The 18,009-nt window shown below is 50.4% G+C and overlaps 1 protein-coding gene across 1 annotated transcript in view; it reads left to right on the forward strand.

Annotated features, from left to right (window-relative positions):
• ELP3 (elongator acetyltransferase complex subunit 3) overlaps positions 1-18,009 on the forward strand; it is a 92,755-nt gene that overhangs the window by 7,928 nt on the left and 66,818 nt on the right. Inside the window, exons 6-7 of the mRNA XM_032681613.1 lie at positions 328-396; positions 1,227-1,381. Coding sequence (XP_032537504.1) covers positions 328-396; positions 1,227-1,381 — 224 coding nt within the window. The remainder of the gene's footprint in view (positions 1-327; positions 397-1,226; positions 1,382-18,009) is intronic.

The following is an 18,009-nucleotide window of genomic DNA, read 5'->3' on the forward strand; positions in this document are numbered from 1 at the left end:
TTTGTGGTTTTTGTCATACTTTTGAGAGTCACTACAGAGATTCTTTAGCTGTTGTAGTGCACTAAAAACTGAAAAAATTATGATGTTCACTTTAGATCTTGTTACCATTCAGGACAAAAATGTGTTTTGTTGTATTTTTTTTTTTTTCCAAATATAAGGAGCCAAATTCGTGTTTACGGTCAGATGGGCTCTGTGTGAGTTTGAAGGTCAGTGAGGATTTGAAGGCCGGAGAATCTGTTTCAATGCTAAAAAATTGTCTTTTTGGTCTTTTTCAGTGATTTAAAAAAAAAAAAAAGATCACAAAGTGCATTTCCTTGTGTTTTCCAGCCCACATCCATGAGGGCCATCCGGGCTCGCTACGATCCCTATCTCCAGACACGGCACAGAGTGGAACAGGTACATTTATTTTTTTTTTGGAGAGGGAAGGGAAATTCCTTGTGGTTGTGATGAAAATAATGACTTTTATTTGATTGCCTGGAAGAAGGGTTGTGTGGTCAGCAGCTCTGAGTTCTGATTCTGCCTGACCTGATCCCCGTGGAAAAATTCATCTTAGACCTTTTAATAATGACTTTTGAACCTCTTATAAGATCTTGTACAACACCTGATGATTAATAGGAGATCCTGTTGATCCTATTCCAGCAAAATTCTACTGAATCTCTCTGGCAGTTCCTAGTTGTTGGGGATTTAGTACTCAAATAATGGCTTTTCTACCAAAATTAATTTATTGGAGTCTTCTCTGGAGAATCAGAAGATCTGAAGAGTTTCTCAGTCCTGTTCTGGTTTTCTATTCACCTCCAAAGGATTGGAAGAATCTCCATGGATTCACTGGGGTCCTTTTCTCTCTCAAGTTTTTAAGGAGAGTTGGTTCTGCAGGGATTGAGGCAAATGCAAGGATTTTTTTTTTTCCTTCTGGCTGTGTCTAAACTGGTTTCAAACTGGGACCAGTTTAACTCCACCAGGTCAAATCATTCTGCTTTGCCAGGAAAATCCCCTGCACTGGGCTCGATATCTGCACTGTCTTCTTGCAGCAGAAAAATGACTTTTGAGGGTTGTTTTTTTTCTTAGAAGGTTTACAAGAAATCTAGACAGAAATATCAGTGGTTTGTCATCCCTAAAAGACACAACAGCTCAAGAAGGAAAAACGCGGTGTAAGAAAATCGGGGCTCAATTGCCGTCTTTTGTACAAACAAAACAGCAATTTTTCCATGATACCTTTAATTTTCCAGCTGAAGCAGTTGGGCCACAGCGTGGATAAAGTGGAGTTCATTGTGATGGGTGGAACCTTCATGGCTTTGCCTGAGGAATACAGAGATTATTTCATCAGAAACCTGCACGACGCCCTGTCGGGTCACACTTCCAACAACGTGGCGGAGGCTGTCAGGTAAGAACCTGACTTTTCCTTCAGGGGATTGTTTCAGATCGGTGTAAGAGCAGAAAACACTGAAGAGAATTTAATTTTTTTTAAGGGAATGTTTGTCCAAACATGATTTCAGGCACAGAATATTTATAGCCCTGCAGAAGACAGACCCCCCTCCCTCCAGTCTATCTACCCCCTCACGTGGGAATCACTAAACTCCTTCTAATTCCTTGGCATTCCTGGTGGGCTTGTGCCTTTTCTGCCTCATCACCTTGCTGGGGAGTTGTGACGAATGCCATTGCCATGGGATTTATTTCCTGGAGCTGGGAAGGGGAGCTGCTCCTGCCTTTTTGAGGGAGGCCAGACGTCAGCTCCCGTAAGGAATGACTCACCCCGGAGAGCGTCAGCGCTCCGAGCCCCTTGCAGTCTCAAATGCAGCATTTTGGAGTGACAGGGAGATGCTCTTCTCGTTTTACAGCTGCTGAGAAACTGAAACTCAGAGGCTGCTTTATTTGTGTGCATCCCCATCATGAAATACAGAACTTTTCAGTGCATTTCTGAGGAGGAAAAGGAGGGATTTGATGATTTGGAGCTGTTAAAACTCGGGGAGAATCCCCCACTTTGCTGCCTTGTCGTTGTTCAGTGCAGTGGGTTTTCCTTGATACATTATCCACAAGAAAAAAAAGTGATTTTAGAACTGAGCAGGGCCAGTCTTTCATGTCTACCTTTGTGTTTTAAAGCCGTAACATAATTCGGTTTTCCTCTGGAGGGCAGCAAACGCTTCTGCTGGTTCTCTTTCGTTTTTTTCCTCTTGTCGCTCAAAAGACCAAACAAAAAAGTGCTCTGCTGCTCTTCCCGAGTGGATTTTACCAAGATAAAACAACAAGTTGGGAAAAGAATTGCTTTTCCTTTGCTCTGGTGCCCTGGCTGTGAGCACTGAAGGACACACACAGGAGGAGGGATGTGGTGGCTGCAGGTCGTCTGCCCGAATTAACGCCGTGATTCAGGAGGTGGTTAGTCCATATTTTATTTTTTTTTTTTTTCCCCTGCTGCAGGTGTCCAGCTAATTTTCTTGGGCCTAAAATAATTTTTTGAGCAGCCTGGCCTTTGCTCTGCAGATTAATAAGGGGACTGTTTACGCCACAGACCGTGTGACCGGGGAGTTTGAAGTGCTGCAAACCCAAAGTGACTCTGAAGTCAGAGCACACGGGAGTGTGACAAAACCTGCCCTGACAACGTGTGGGCTCTTGCAGCAGATAAATAAAGGCTTATATTTTTAACATAAAACTCAACTTTAAATGCTCAGTAAATGGAATTATGTGGGAGTTACTCAAGTTACACTTCCCAGGTATTCCAGAGGCGAGAAAATGGGCTTCAAATGAATCAGCCCTTCTCGAGTTTAGCTCTTTTACTGTGTCGCTGCAGCATTGTTTTGAGATTGTCAGTGACACTTGAAATAAGCAGTCAGGGTTGGATTTATTTCTGTGTGTGTGTGAGGATTCATCTCCCTCACTCCTTCCATCAGCAGAGACCGTGAGGGATGAGGGAGAGAGACAGGATTTTACAGGTTTTATGTCGTGCATTCTGCAGCAGCCTGAGATCTGGGCTCTCTCACCCCTTATTTTTAATGGGATTCTGGGAGCCTGGACATATTTCAACCTTGTGCAAATCCTTATTTAACTTTAGATGTTGGGACAGAACCCTGGAATCCCAGAATGGTTTGGGTTGGAAGGGAACTTGAAGCTCATCTCGTTCCAGGGGCAGGAACACCTCCCGCTATCCCAGGCTGCTCAGAGCCCAAATCCACCTAACTCTGATGACAGTTTTTGCCTTTTTGTCCATTATTTTTTCCCCTTTTGGCCAGTAATTTCTTTTCTTTGTCCTAAACTCGGGCTCTACTCCGTGTCCAAGGCTGTCTTTCCGGTGACAGTGACACACTGACCTGCAGGGTCTGAACTGAGCAGCTCTGAAGGGACTCATCAATCTGACATCCTCCTCTTGACGTAATTCTCAATTTTCTTCTTATAATACTTTGTCTTGGTCAGCCCACTGTGGCTTCTGGTCCCAGTTAATCTGATAAAAAGGATGTGATTCCGTGCAGTTCCAACCAGAGCCGGTCGTGGAGGTCGATCCTGTTCCTCACCAGGAACGGGCACTGCGAGTCTGGATAAAGAAATAAATCCTCAGACTGTGGTGGCCCTTGGAGAGCTCCAACTGTTCTGAGTTGTCCTCAGTCTTTCTTGCAGATAAATACATGAGTTCACCAGCAAAAAGTGGGATTTTTGAAAGGATAATCGGGGAAAATTCGAGGCTTTCCTAGAGACTGTCGTGAGTGAAGGAAGGAAATGAATTCCCTGAGAAAGTGCTGCTGGTGTTTAATATTTCTGCAGCACCTCCCTCTTGGGGTAATAAACATTTAAGAGTATTCAGACAGAAGTCTTTGCTTGGGGTGCTTTGCTTTGCCTGAGAAATAAGTTGGCCAAGGAACGAGTGAAGAATCGTGGAGCCAGAGGGGATCTTTGTTTTGGAGAGGGTTTGCAACATGACTGAGAAGTTTTAATTTTCCTCAGCTGAGAGCACCACTTAGGAGCTTTCTGGGCCCTTCTGGATGCCTGTCAAGCCAGGTTGTGGACTTGCTGATAAGCTTCCCTTCTTCTTCAGGAGGAACTTTGCAATTACTGCTAAAGAATCACCGTGAGACACCTTTTCCCCCTCCCCCTCCGCACGCCGGAGAAATCCATCTTTCTCCCAGAGCTGCTCCTATCAGGCTTGATTGCAGCTGCTTGGGCTGAGGACAATCAGGCAGGAAGGTGTAAAAAGGCACATGGGAATGGGAATTTGCTGCTCCCCAGCAGTTCGCTCCTCTCACCTGACCCGTGAGTCACTGGAGGCGCCGGGCACACGGAGCTGCCACCGTGACTCACGCTCGGCTCCCGGGGCTGAGCACCTGCCGGAGCCCAGAGCTGACTGGTAATGAGGGAACGAGCCCCAAGGAGAGCTTGGATGTGCTGGGAAAGGCGGGTGGCAGAAAGGTCCCTCCAGGACGTGCGTCCCTGCAGCTCCTCGGGCCGCGACGTCAAGCCTTTGGTGGAGATCTCTGGAGCCAAGCTGGGAGAGCTGGGGGGGTTCACCTGGAGAGGAGGAGGATCCAGGGAGACCCTGGAGCCCCTTGCGGTGCCTGAAGGGGCTCCAGGAGAGCTGGAGAGGGACTTGGGACAAGGGATGGAGGGACAGGACACAGGGAATAGCTTCAAACTGAAATAAAGTAGGTTTAAATTAGAGATTAGATGGCTGGGAGAGTGGGGAGGCCCTGGCACAGCTTTCCCAGAGAAGCTGTGGCTGCCCCATCCCTGGAAGTGTCCAAGGCCAGGTTGGACAGGACTTGGAGCCACCTGGAATAGTGGAAGGTGTCCCTGCCCATGGCAGGGGTTGGAACAGGATGAGCTTTAAGGTCCCTTCCCACTCAAACCATTCCATGGTTTCTGTGATTTCAGTCCTTAAAAATGCATCTGAATTATTTTCGATTTTTTAACAGTCTGATGAGTTGTCTGATGTTTGATTAAGTTGGATGTGGCAAAGTAAGAAGGAGGTAACGTTGTTGGAACCTCCTGTTGTACCATTCCAGTCTCTTCTGTGCCTGATATTCCTGTGCCAATATTCAGGTGCACAGCAGATTGTTTCCCTAAAAATTCCCTAATCCAAAACTGGGTGGGCTTTCCACCCACCCAAACCTTTCCTGATAGGGAGGGAAGTTTCCTTCAGATCCCCCAAAAGCCATCTTGATTTTTTTGGGAAGGGGGGAGATCCAGCTACTTCAGAGCTCTGCTGGAAGAGAAGACACAGGATTTGTAAAACCTGGGTTATTGTGTGCCCAGTTGTGGCCCCTGGAGAACAAAACCAAACCCTGAGCACTGGCAGTTCCAGCAGGGGTTGGTTTGGGATGTAGAGCTCCTGAGGCCTTTTGAACCCCAGCTGGGAATCACTTTTCTTGAACTGTTGAAATTTGCCCAAATAAGGTTTGAGCTCTTTTATGGAGGTTTCTGCAGGGAAAAATTACGTTTTTTTCTTACAGCTGGTGCTGTAATTTAACCAAGATTTAGCCTGTTGGCTCGACTTTTAGGACACAAACCCTCAGTGAAGTTATGTGGGGTCACAAGTGAGCACCCTGTGCCTTTCCCTGGCTCCCTGCCTGCAGTTCAGACACATGTGACAAGGAAATCTCCAGGAAAGGGGTCACAGCGAACCTGTTTTACCTCGTGGTTACTCCAGGCAAAGAAGATGCTGTGCCCTGAATCCAGGGGCTCCATTGACACGTGGCTGCTCGTTCCACTGATGTCCCTTAATTGTGTTTTCTGAGGACTGGTTGTGACTCCAGCAAAAATAACCCAGGTTTGACTCAGCCTCTGCAGTGAGTCACTGCTGGGGACACTGGAGAGGGCACTGCTCTCCTCCCATCTGTGCCCAGCTCTGGGCCCTCAGCTCAGGAAGGACGTGGAGGGGCTGGAGCAGGTGCAGAGAAGAGCAACGAGGCTGGAGAAGGGTCTGGAGCACTATTCCCATGAGGAGAGGCTGAGGGAGCTGGGGGGGCTCAGCCTGGAGAGGAGGAGGCTCAGGGGAGACCTCATCCCTCTGCACAACTCCCTGGCAGGAGGGGGGAGCCGGGTGGGATTGGGCTCTTCTCCCAGGAACCAGCAGTAGGACAAGAGGGCTCGGCCTCCAGCTGTACCGGGGAGGGTTAGGTTGGATATTAGGAGGGAATTCTTTCCATGGAGAGTGATCAGACCTTGGAATGGGCTGCCCAGGGAGGGGTTGAAGTGACTTCCCTGGAGGTGTTTAAGGACAGACTGGATGTGGCATCAGTGCCATGGGCTGGGAACCACGGTGGGGTTGGATCGAGGGTTGGGCTCCATGATCTCGGAGCTCTTTTCCAACCCAGCTGATTCTGGGATTCTGTGATTCTATGATTCCATGATTCTATGATCCCATGATTCTATGATCCCATGATTCTGTGATCTACCTGGACCCTCTGCTTGAGGGTCCTCTGCCACCCCTTCCAGAGCAGGTGGTCAAACATCCCCGTCCACCCTTCAGCTGCCGGAGCTCCCCCTGTGCCAGATTAACAGAGTCTGGGCGGGAGAGCGATTTTTGGGAAGGCAAATTCCTTCCCTGCCTGTGGGAAGTTGCCCTGCTGCACGTTGCCAGGGTGTCATGGTCACATCTCACCCCTGGACGTGCCCTAACAAGGAGATGCAGTGACAGGGAGGCTCTTGAAGCCCTTCCAGCTCCAACTTTAATTGGCAGCTTATGCTCCGATTCCAGTGGGAATTTGGGCGGCGCAGGGATGTAGGAGCTCTCTGGTTCCACATCCTCTCCTGTGTCCACAGCAGGTCCTGGCAAGGAAGGGAGGGAATAGCAGGAGGCAACAACATTGCAAATTGCTGTGGCTGAATCCATGAGAGCTCGTCTGTCAAATCCCTCCGGACATCTGGCTGGGATGAGATTCCTCCGTGCCAGGCAGGAGATAACTGGCTCTTGTTTTAGTGCCAGATCTTTTACAGCAGAGATTCTGCCTCAAATTCCCTTTTGTTCCCAGAAATTTGGAGCCCAGCTTCTAATGGGCTGGAAAAGCAGGTTTTCTTTGTTTTTGGCTTTGGATGGGACTCGTCGGCGGTGCAGGAGCCACGTGGGGAGGGCCTGGTACAGGTTGTGGATCCTCATCCCTGGAAGTGTCCAAGGCCAGGTTGGACAGGGCTTGGAACAACCTGGGATAGTGGGAGGTGTCCCTGCCCGTGGCAGGGGTGGAACGGGATGAACTTTAGGGTCCTTTACCAACCAAATTATTCCATGATTCCATGATGAAGGACAATCAGGTTAGAATCCATTTAGAGGGACTTTTATGGAAATCAGGGATGTAAAAGGCGGGAAAGGGGAAGAGAGACCCTTCCCTGAGTCCCGAGACTCCCAGGGAACTCCCTTGTTCCCTAAACTCCTTCTTCAAGAGGAGTTGGGCTGTGGATGGATCCAATGTCAGGCTCTGGATCTCTGGGAGAGCTGGGAATGTCCAGGCTGGAGAAGAGAAGGATCCAGGGAGCCCTTGGAACCCCTTCTAGAGCCTAAAGGGGCTCCAGGAGAGTTGGAGAGGGACTGGAGACGAGGGCTGGAGGGACAGGACACAGGGAATGGCTTCCCAGTGCCAGAGGACAGGGAGAGATGGGAGATTGGGAAGGAATTGTTGGCTGGGAGGGTGATGAGGGTCTGGTCTGGAATTCTCAGAGAAGCTGTGGCTGCCCCTGGATCCCTGGGAGTGTTGGATGGGTTGGACAGGGCTTGAAGCAACCTGGGATAGTGGGAGGTGTCCCTGCCCACGGCAGGGGTTGGAACAGGATGATCTTTAAGGTCCCTTCCCACCCAAACCATTCCATGTTTGCCATTAAAACCTGTTTGTTACAGTGTTTATCCCTAAATGCCTCCAGTAGGGATAAGCCTTGGCAGAATTTGAGGAATTTTAGCCCTTTGTTGCCATCCCATTACTTCTGCTTTGCTGCTTTTTTGCGCAGACCCAACTTTGAACTGCTGTGACTTCTGTTATTTGGGGAGATATCTCAGTGAAAGTTATTTCAGCAGATCCTAATCTCCTTATGGTTCATCCTTTTTTCCTCCTGCAGCTCTGGAATGGGATTTTTTTTTCCCCTCCAGTTATCTGTCCTGTTACTCTTTTCTCCCGCATGTGAAATAATTGAGGTTAAACACAAGCTGGGGAAGGTGGGGGATGAGGAAACCATTCCTACACATTTCTGGGCGTTTGATAGTGGTGACTTCAGGTTTCCTAGGGCAGAGCTGGAACCAAATGTCTTTTCCCTCCCCCCCCCGAGGATTACGAGGTGTCAGTGTTTATTCCCAGCAGGAGCTGGAGCTACACCTAACTGAGCAGTATTTATAAATGATCCCAATCCATGTTTTACGGCGAGCTGGCGGAAAGGCTGATGGTCTTGGCGGTCATGACATTGTCAAAGCTAAACAAATGAATTTCGCTGCCTCTTTTCCCCTGCACATTTGCAGCAAATTGCCGCTGACCACCTGCCAAGGGGAATTCTGCTCTCCCCTCCGCCGCCGTGCCGGGGTAATTTGGCAGGAATAACAAGTTCTCCGGTGACCTGCGCTGAGGCGTTAACGGCGGGGTGGGATCTGAGCCGTCGGCCGGGATTGGGAAGCGGACGCGGAGCTTTGCTCGTCCTCGCTCACCTGTTCGTACGAACACGGCGCAGTTCCAGCGTTCCGAAAGGAACGTCCCAAATTAAGTGTGCTGTGCATAAATGAGCTTTCTGGGTTCATCTCCCTGCCGTTTACACCGTCCTGTGCATCCCAGGAGCGGTTGCTGGTGAATTCTGATTTTCCAAGCTCAGCCCTCAGTGATTTCCTTGAGCTCCGTGAGGACGCGGCCGGTCCTAGACCGACATTCCTAGACCGACATTCCCATGCCCCGGAGAGCCAGCGTGGGACCCACGCTCCCCCTTTTTTTTTTTTCCTTCAGCAGAGATTGCTCTGCAGCCCAAATTGAAATGAGCCTGGTGAGAGAGGGAGCTGTGTTTTATGGTTCCCTCAGCTGTGCTGTGCTTGGCTCATTGCTGGTGTAAAGCTCAGCTCCTCTGCCTTTCAGCAGCGCTAAATTAATTCGAAAGAAAACTCATTTTCTGGCGGCGTGGTGGGCGCAACAGGCATGGAAAAGGAGAAAAAAACCCCGAAAAGGCAGGTTTAATTTTCGTTCTTTTGTCAGGGAGTGGTTTTCCTGGCGCTTTTGGGAGCGCTGTGCCAGGCAGAGCAGGGGCTGTTTGCCCGTGAAATCCATCTCTGTGGCAGCAGATGTGCTCTGGGAGTCGGTGCCTCCTCGTGGCCCAGCACTTTGGGGAGCTGCATCCTCAAAAAACTGGCAGAGCTGGGGAGGTGGGGAGTGTTTGTGCAGCCTTGATTTGCCCACCCTCTGTCTGGGCCTTGGGTTGTACAATTACCTCCTTTTTTTCCCCCCTTTTTCTCCAAGACCTTTGCCCGGTTCAGCTGCTGAGATAGTTTCTGTGCTGCTCTAAGAACTCTAATTTTAGTGGGGAGGACCTTTGTTCCTTGGATATAAATAACATTCCCCTTTCCTCTGGCACATCTGAGATGAGGTGTGGGTTCAGCTTGTGGGTTAAGAGAGCTCAGCTCTGATGTGCCGGTGTGAGCTGAGTGCCTGATGGGATGAAATCCATGGAGAGGGATCCAGCTCATGCTGGGTCTGTGTCTCTCTGACTAAGCCCAGCTCAGTGTGGGTCTTTGCATCCATGATCTGATCCCACACCAAGAGTCCTGGCTCTGTTGTGGGCTGGGACAGGAGGTGTTTCCTTCTTCATCCCGGACTCCTTGAGCTCGTGCCGGTTCTTGTTGCAGCACAGCTTTGTGCAAGATACTCCTGTTTCTCCCAGTGTTGGGTTTTGGTCCCATTCTCCTTTCCAGATCACAGAATCGTGGAATAATTAGGTTTGGAAAGGACCTTTAGGATCATCCAATCCAACCATCAACCAGCACCACCACCATGTTCACCACTGACCCATGTCCCCAGGTGCCACATCCACACCTTTTTTGAACACTTCCAGGGATGGGGACTCCACCCCTGCCCTGGGGAGTTCATTCCAATGCCTGACCACCCTTTCCATGAAGGAATTGTTCCTGATATCCAGCCTTACCCTCCCCTGGCACAGCTTGAGGCCGTCTCCCCTTGTCATGTCCCTTGTTCCCTGGGAGCAGAGCTCGACCAGCCCCAGCTCCCCCATCCTGTCAGGGAGTTTTGGGGCAGGAAAAGGTCCCTCCTGATCCCTTTTTTCTCCAGACTGAACCCCCCCAGCTCCCTCAGCCGCTCCTGCTGCTCCAGCCCCTTTCCCAGCTCCATTTCCCTTCCCTGGACACACTCCAGCCCCTCCATGTCTCTTGTCTGAGGGGCCCAGAGCTGCCCCCAGGGTTCAGGTTGTGCCATTCACAGGAGGTTGTAGCTGTGACAAAGGACATTTGACTTCACCCCATTCCAGGAACCTGCTCCTTGGATGCAGCCCATCCTCCCTGGAGCTGCCAGAGATGTCTGTGCTTAGGGAGGATCCAGTTTTAAGCTACTAAGATCTGAAATAATTTTCCAGACAGTGAGTCAACCGCCACTACAAGTTGAGCGGGATCCCGGAATCCCAGCATGGTTTGGGTTGGAAGGGACCTTAAAGCTCATCCTGTTCCATGGGCAAGGACACCTTCCCCTATCCCAGGTTGCTCCGAGCCCTGAGCAGGGGTGAGCAGCTGTTGGCACCTTGGAGCTCTGACAGGCAGCAAATGGAACTGGGGAACCATCAGTTCCTGGAGCTCCTGCAGGAAACCAGAACGTGTGTTTTTCCAGCTGTGGAGAAAACAAACCCCTGTGATTTTGAGCCCCTTTTTCGGGAGTGACGATGTTGCAGCTTGAGGGGGTGTGTGGATCTGCTGGAAGGCAGGAGGGCTCTGCAGAGGGGCCTGGACAAGCTGGATCCATGGGCTGATACCAACGGGATGAGGTTCCACAAGGCCAAGGGCCGGGTCCTGCCCTTTGGCCACAACAACCCCTGGCAGCTCCAGGCTGGCACAGAGGGGCTGGAGAGCAGCCAGGCAGGAAGGGAGCTGGGAGTTGGGATGGCCAGGAAACTGAACAGGAGCCAGAGTGTGCCCAGGGGGCCAAGAGGTCCGATGGATCGTGGCCTGGATGAGGAAGAGTGTGGCAGCAGAAGCAGGGAAGGGATTGTGCCCCTGTGAGGCCACCCCTGGAGTGCTGTGTCCAGCTCTGGGCCCTCAGCTCAGGAAGGACATGGAGGGGCTGGAGCAGGTGCAGAGAAGAGCAACGAGGCTGGGAAGGGACTGGAGCACAATTCCCATGAGGAGAGGCTGAGGGAGCTGGGGGGGCTCAGCCTGGAGAGGAGGAGACTCAGGGGAGACCTCATCCCTCTGCACAACTCCCTGCCAGGAGGGGGGAGCTGGGTGGGATTGGGCTCTTCTCCCAGGAAGCAGCAGTAGGACAAGAGGGCTCGGCCTCCAGCTGTGCCAGGGGAGGTTTAGCTTGGATATCAGGAGGGAATTCTTTCCAGAGAGAGTGACTAGACCTTGGAATGGGCTGCCCAGGGAGGGGGTGGAGTCACTTCCCTGGAGATGTTTAAGGTGAGACTGGATGTGGCATCAGTGCCATGGGCTGGGAACCACAGCAGGGTTGGATCAAGGGTTGGACTTGCTGATCTCAAAGGTCCTTCCCAACCCAACTGATTCCATGATGATACCTGAATGCCATGAGCTTTACCGGTGAGGGAGTCGCTTTGGCAGGAGAACCAGCTCAACTAAACCACAACTTTGCCCCGGCACTTCAGGCTGATGGCTGCTCTTTATTAGCTCTCCTTATAATTTTATTGCTGCAATTCCCTTGTTTCCTCAAAGCAGCCAGTCAGGCTGTTTTCCTTTCCTCAAGTTAAATGGTTTTATCTGCGAGTCGGACGGGGACGAGCCGGATCCTGTTCAATAAGTGGATGAAGGAACTGCAAAGCTGGACACTGTGCAGCAAGACTTTTGAGTTTTCAGAGCTGTTTCCCTCAATATCAGCTAAGGAGTGGTTGTTTCTGAGAATATGCGACTTTCCTTAGGCCACAGTGAGCCAATATCGGGCCTGGAACTGGGAAATTGGAGCTCTGTTTTTTCCAAGTCCGTGTCAGTCTCCCCTGGTTTTGTCTCTCTCATCAAGTGGAGCCGGAAAAACTCGAGTTTCGGTTTAGATTTAATAAAAGAGAGGCTGTCGTGCCTTTTCTCTCCCGGTTTTAGGCGTAAGGATTTTTTTCCCCTCCGCGCCTCCAACTCCACATCGACAATTCCCCGGTAAACTGCCTCTGTAATTATGACCTAATGGTTGATCATATTGATTTGGCAGCAGACAGGGGAAATTGTTGTTCTTTTCGAGTTTTCCTGAAGTAATTGCACGGCAAAGCTGTGAGGAAATCGAGGGCAGATCTTGGGCATCTCCTCCTGGAAGTTTTATTCCGGTCTTTGTTCCGCTGTCTGGAGCAGGGCGATGAGCTGATACTCTTGGGTGACACGGTTTGTTGTCCCTGGGATGTATTATCTGCTTCCTTACACTTGGATAAAGAGAGAAGGGGATGGGGAGTAAAACCTGCCCTCTGGGAAGAGCTGAGATCGATTTCCTGGCAGAGGTGGAATTTAACTAAAGGTCAGATAAAATTGTGCTGGAATCCACAGAAGGAGCAACTGAAATGGGGCTAAAAGCTGCTTTTTCTTTTTCAGTGTTAGTCCTGGATTACTGGACAGAAATTCCTCCTTGGATTGCTCTTCTCTGAGGGTGGTGATGCCCTGGCACTGATTGCCCAGAGAATTTGTGGCTGCTCCTGGATCCCTGGGAGTGTCCAAGGCCAGGTTGGAGCAACCTGGGATAGTGAGAGGTGTCGGGGTTGGAACAGGATGAGCTTTAAGGTCCCTTCCCACCCAAACCAGTCTGGGATTCTGTCATTCCATGGAGCTGGATGGTGCTGCTGGCTGGGATGGCTCCAGGCTGGGGTTCTCAGCAGACTATCCCTGTGGGACGTGGCTCCAAGGGGTCAAAGGAAAACACTGAGCTCCAGGGAGACCTTGGAGCCCCTTCCAGAGCCTAAAGAGGCTCCAGGAGAGCTGGAGAGGGACTTGGGACAAGGGCTGAAGGGACAGGACACAGGGAATGGCTTCCCAGTGCCAGAGGGCAGGGAGAGATGGGAGATTGGGAAGGAATTCTTGGCTGTGAGAGTGGGGAGGGAGTGGAATGGAATTCCCAGAGAAGCTGTGGCTGCCCCTGGATCCCTGGAAGTGTCCAAGGCCAGGTTGGATGGGTCTTGGAGCAACCTGGGATAATGGGAGGTGTCAAGGTTAGAACTGGATGATGTTCAAGGTCCCTTCCAATCCAAACCATCCTGGGATTCCATGATTCTCTGAAATTCCCAAATTGTTACTGGGAAATGCATTTGATTCTTTCTGGAACATCAGAGCTTCAGGTGTCTCCAATTTTCTTTCCTTGTGCTGAGCATCCTTTGTTTTTTCCCCAGGCTTTTCCTCTCCACCACAAACTGACAGATGGTTTTGAAAACAATTCTCCTTGGGGCTGATAACCCTCTCCCATGGGATTTTTCCATACTTCAGTGTGGGTTTGGGAGGGCTGAAGTAGGGAAAAATCCCACAGGAGAGGGTTTAGGGGTGGACTTGGTAGTGCTGGGGGAACGGTTGGACTTGATCTGAGAGGGCTTTTCCCACCTGAACAAGGTCACAATTCCATGATTTTAAGGAGGAGAGGAGCTGTAGTTTGGCCAGAGCTTCACAACAGCTTCAAACTTCCCTCGTCTGAACCTCTTCTTCCTTCTTTGTCACTTCATCACGTCCTTCAGCACGACATTCCTGGCTCCTTTCCTTTGGTTGTCATTGTCAAATGCAATTAGTGGTAATTAAAGGAGACAGAAAGTCCATAGGAGCGTCCCGGGAGCAAGGGCAGGAGTTTGGGAATGGTTGGTTGAGCATGTGGGGCGACCATCCTGTCCTTCCATCCCTTTGTCTTTGGCTGCACAAAACCCCAAGCTGGAATGACCAGGAAGGTGTGGAATGACCAGGATGATGTGGAATGACCAGGAAGGTGTGGAATGACCAGGATGGTGTGGAATGATCAGGAAGGTGTGGAATGACCAGGAAGGTGTGGAATGACCAGGATGGTGTGGAATGGCCAAGAAGGTGTGGAATGACCAGGAAGGTGTGGAATGATCAGGAAGGTGTGGAATGACCAGGAAGGTTGGAATGACCAGGAAGGTGTGGAATGACCAGGAAGGTTGGAATGACCAGGAAGGTGTGGAATGACCAGGAAGGTGTTTGACCACCTGTATCTTCCACAGAAGCTGAATAACTGGTTTTTTTTTTTACTGCCATTCATATATTAATCCAAAATTTAAAGTGTCTGGCTCGTGGAGAAGGGAATTGTGTGCCCTCCTCATTGACAGGTTGACCCTGGGACATTTTCCAGCCACTTCACGCCCTTTTTTCCTTCGGAAATCTTGGCAAAGCCTGTGTTTTGCTGACGTGTTGTATTTACTAGGATAAGTTTTTAGCTTTCTTTAGCATGTGGGGTGACCATCCTGTCCTTCCATCCTCCATCCCTTTGTCTTTGGCTGCACAAAACCCTGAGCTGGAATGACCAGGAAGGTGTGGAATGACCAGGAAGGTGTGGAATGACCAGGAAGGTGTGGAATGACCAAGAAGGTGTGAAATGACCAGGAAGGTGTGGAATGACCAGGAAGGTGTTTGACCACCTGTATCTTCCACAGAAGCTGAATAATTGGGGGTTTTTTTTACTACCATTCATATATTAATCCAAAATTTAAAGTGTCTGGCTCTTGGAGAAGGGAATTGTGTGCCCTCCTCATCGACAGGCTGAGCCCGGGACATTTTCCAGCCACTTCACGCCCTTTTTTCCTTCTGAAATCTTGGCAAAGCCTGTGTTTTGCTGACGTGTTGTATTTACTAGGATAAGTTTTTTGCTTTCTTTAGCTGCCAAAAACCCCAAAGCACCTCCCTCTTCATGCAGATCGAGGTTCTCGTTCCCATCAAGCTCGTTTCCATCGGATTTAAGATGGATTCCTGTCCTCTGGCTGCCTGGAATGGGCTGCTCCCAACGACACATCGTGGTTTTCCTCCGAAGCAAAGTTTGACAAACACGTGGAGCTTTGCCTGGGTTTCTAAAAACCACCTTGGCCACGGTGTGGGAATAATTGCGTTCAGAAATAATGGAAAGATATTAGGAAAAGGAATTAGTGATCAATTAACGCAGCGGAGGGAAGTCATTAGAGGTGTCCCAGAGGAACCTGTGCTGGAACAGGTTGTTTAGACCCACAGCCAAGGGGCAGGAGGAAATCAGTGTACTTAGAAAGCCATGCACATAAGATTTTTCCTTGTTTTCCTGCACAACAACGGGCTCCAGGCTGGCTGATGCCACTCAGGAATCAGATTTTTAAAGTTCTGGTTGATAACTGTGAGAAAAACACAGGCTGGATGCTCGATATTAGTTAAAAAACCAGCTCAGGGTGAGGAATTCTAATGAAGGGAACGGGGAGCAAAGTGGGAAATGGTGTTGTGCTGCTGCATCCTCTGGCAGTACCTTCACAGCTGGAACCTGTGCTCAGCTCTTCCTTTAAAAATAAAAGGGAAGGGAGGAGGAAAATGATGCTGGGGATCCAGGGAGAAGATGTTTGAGACATTTATGAATAGAGATATAGAATAATAGAATAATAGAGATTTATGGAGTCCTTGGCAGATTAAAAAAAAAAAAGGATAAACGTTGATTTGTGCCACAGGAAGGAGGGGTTGTCAGGTGAAGTGGGAATTAAAAACAAAGGAATCGCTTTTGTGCAGTTCCTTGTTGGGTGACCAAACTCATCCATAGGAAAAATATCCAGTGAGAGCTGCCAAGACACCTCCCAGGGAGTCCCTGGAGAGGAAAATCCCACTCCTCTGGTCTAATCATCAACACCAGCCACAGGGGGATGGAATACTGGGATAAACAGACCTTTGGACTTGCCCAGCGCAACGTTCGTGATCCTGGAGCTTTCAGATCCCTTGTTGCACCTCCAGCTCAGTTTTTATGGACACTCCAGTTCTAGTCTGAAGGTGATGGATCATGAAATCGTGGAATATCCTGAGCTGGAAGGGACCCACGGATGCAGTTCCATGCTTGGCTCTCCCTGAGCTTCCGCGTGAGGACGTTGGGACCTCGCGTTGCTGCTTCTGTGGTGGGAAAAATGCAAATCCTTTCGTGTCCAAGACTATAATCACACTCTGCTCACTGGGCCAGGTTTAAGAAGGGCAGAGGGAGGAGGAGACAAGCTCTGTTTTGCCCAAATTACCCTTGTTTTAGCTTTTTTTTTTTTTTTTTTCCCCTCTAAACCTTCCGTTTTTACGGAGGCAGGTTAAAAAAAGGAGATTGCAACTCGTTTTTCTTGTTTGAAATATTTTACTCCGGCACATGTTCGCTCGTGCTGGTGTTTGCACTTACATCTTGCTGATAATTTGTAGCTGGGGGAAAAAAAAAGTAATTCCCTGTGTTGCCTTTGCCTTGAACTTGATGGATGGGAGCTCGGAAAAACGAGCTGGCGCTGTTAGAAGGTCTTGTCAGGGCTTTCTGTTCAGTGGTCCTGGGTCAGTTTGTGGGGTTTTTTTGAGCCTCCTGAGCTAAGACAGACTTTTGAGGACCTGCCTGGATGTGCTCTGGGAGCAGGCAGTGATTATGGCTTTTGGGGATAATTGTGGATCTCAGGCTGGCAGGAATGGCAGGATCCCTCCGGCAACGCTCCGGCCTCCTTGCCCAGAGGCCCTCTGTCAGCTCTGGGAGCGATAGCAAACGATTTAAAATGAGATAAAATGAGATAAAAGTAAACCCAACCAGCCCTCCCACCCCGACCAGCGTCATTGCCTCCTTGTCATTTGTAGTGGGTTGAGCCTGGCTGGATGGCAGGTCCCCACTAAAGCCACTCTCTCACTCCCCTCTGCAACTGGACAGAGGAGGGGAAAAAAACCCAGCAAAGGATTCGTGAGTCGGGATAAGAGCTGGGAGAGGTCACTGACTGATCACCTTCACGGGCAAAACTCACTCAAGGTGGGGATAGTACTTAAATTTATTTCTGACAGCATCAGAGCCAAAGAGTGAGAAGTAAAATAATCTTAAAAACACCTTCCTTCCTTCCATGTTCTCCCTCCTCCCCCCCAGCGGTGCAGGGGGACGGGAATGGGGGTCACAGTCAGTTGTTGTTTCTGTCACTGCTCAGGGAGAGGAGTTGGAGTCCTTCCCTTGCTCCTGTGGGGTCCCTCCCATGGGAGACAGTCCTGGATGGACCTCTCCAGTGTGAGTCCATCCCACAGGAGACAGTCCTGGATAGACCTCTCCAGTATGAGCCCATCCCATGGGAGACAGTCCTGGATGGAGCTCTCCGATGTGAGCCCATCCCACGGGAGACAGTCCTGGATAGACCTCTCCAGTATGAGCCCATCCCATGGGAGACAGTCCTGGATGGAGCTCTCCAGTGTGAGCCCATCCCACAGGAGACAGTCCTGGATAGACCTCTCCAGTATGAGCCTATCCCATGGGAGACAGTCCTGGATGAAGCTCTCCAGTGTGAGCCCATCCCTTGGGCAGCAGCTCTTCCCAAACTGCTGTCCCGTGGGTCACTCCTCCATGGGGTCAGTCCTTCGGGAATGAGCTGTACCAACATGGGTCCCCCACAGGGACCATAAGTCCTAGTTGGGAAAAACCTGCTCCGTGTGGGCTCCTGCTCCATCCTGAGCCTCCCACAGGGTCACAGCCTCCTTCCTGCATCCACCTGATCCAGCATGGGAGCTTTTATGGGTTGCAGGGGGGTCTCTGCACCCCGATGCTCCCCCATGGGCTGCAGTGGGGGATCTCTGCACTCCGATGCTCCCCTATAGGCACAAGGGGGTCTCTGCACCCCGATGCTCCACCATGGGCACAGGGGGTTCTTTGCACCCCGATGCTCCCCCATGGGCACAGGAGGTCTCTGCACCCCGATGCTTCCCCATGGGCTGCAGGGGGACAACCT

Source organism: Chiroxiphia lanceolata, chromosome 3, assembly GCF_009829145.1.
Source record: "Chiroxiphia lanceolata isolate bChiLan1 chromosome 3, bChiLan1.pri, whole genome shotgun sequence".
In the NCBI taxonomy this organism is placed as follows: Eukaryota; Metazoa; Chordata; class Aves; order Passeriformes; family Pipridae; genus Chiroxiphia; species Chiroxiphia lanceolata.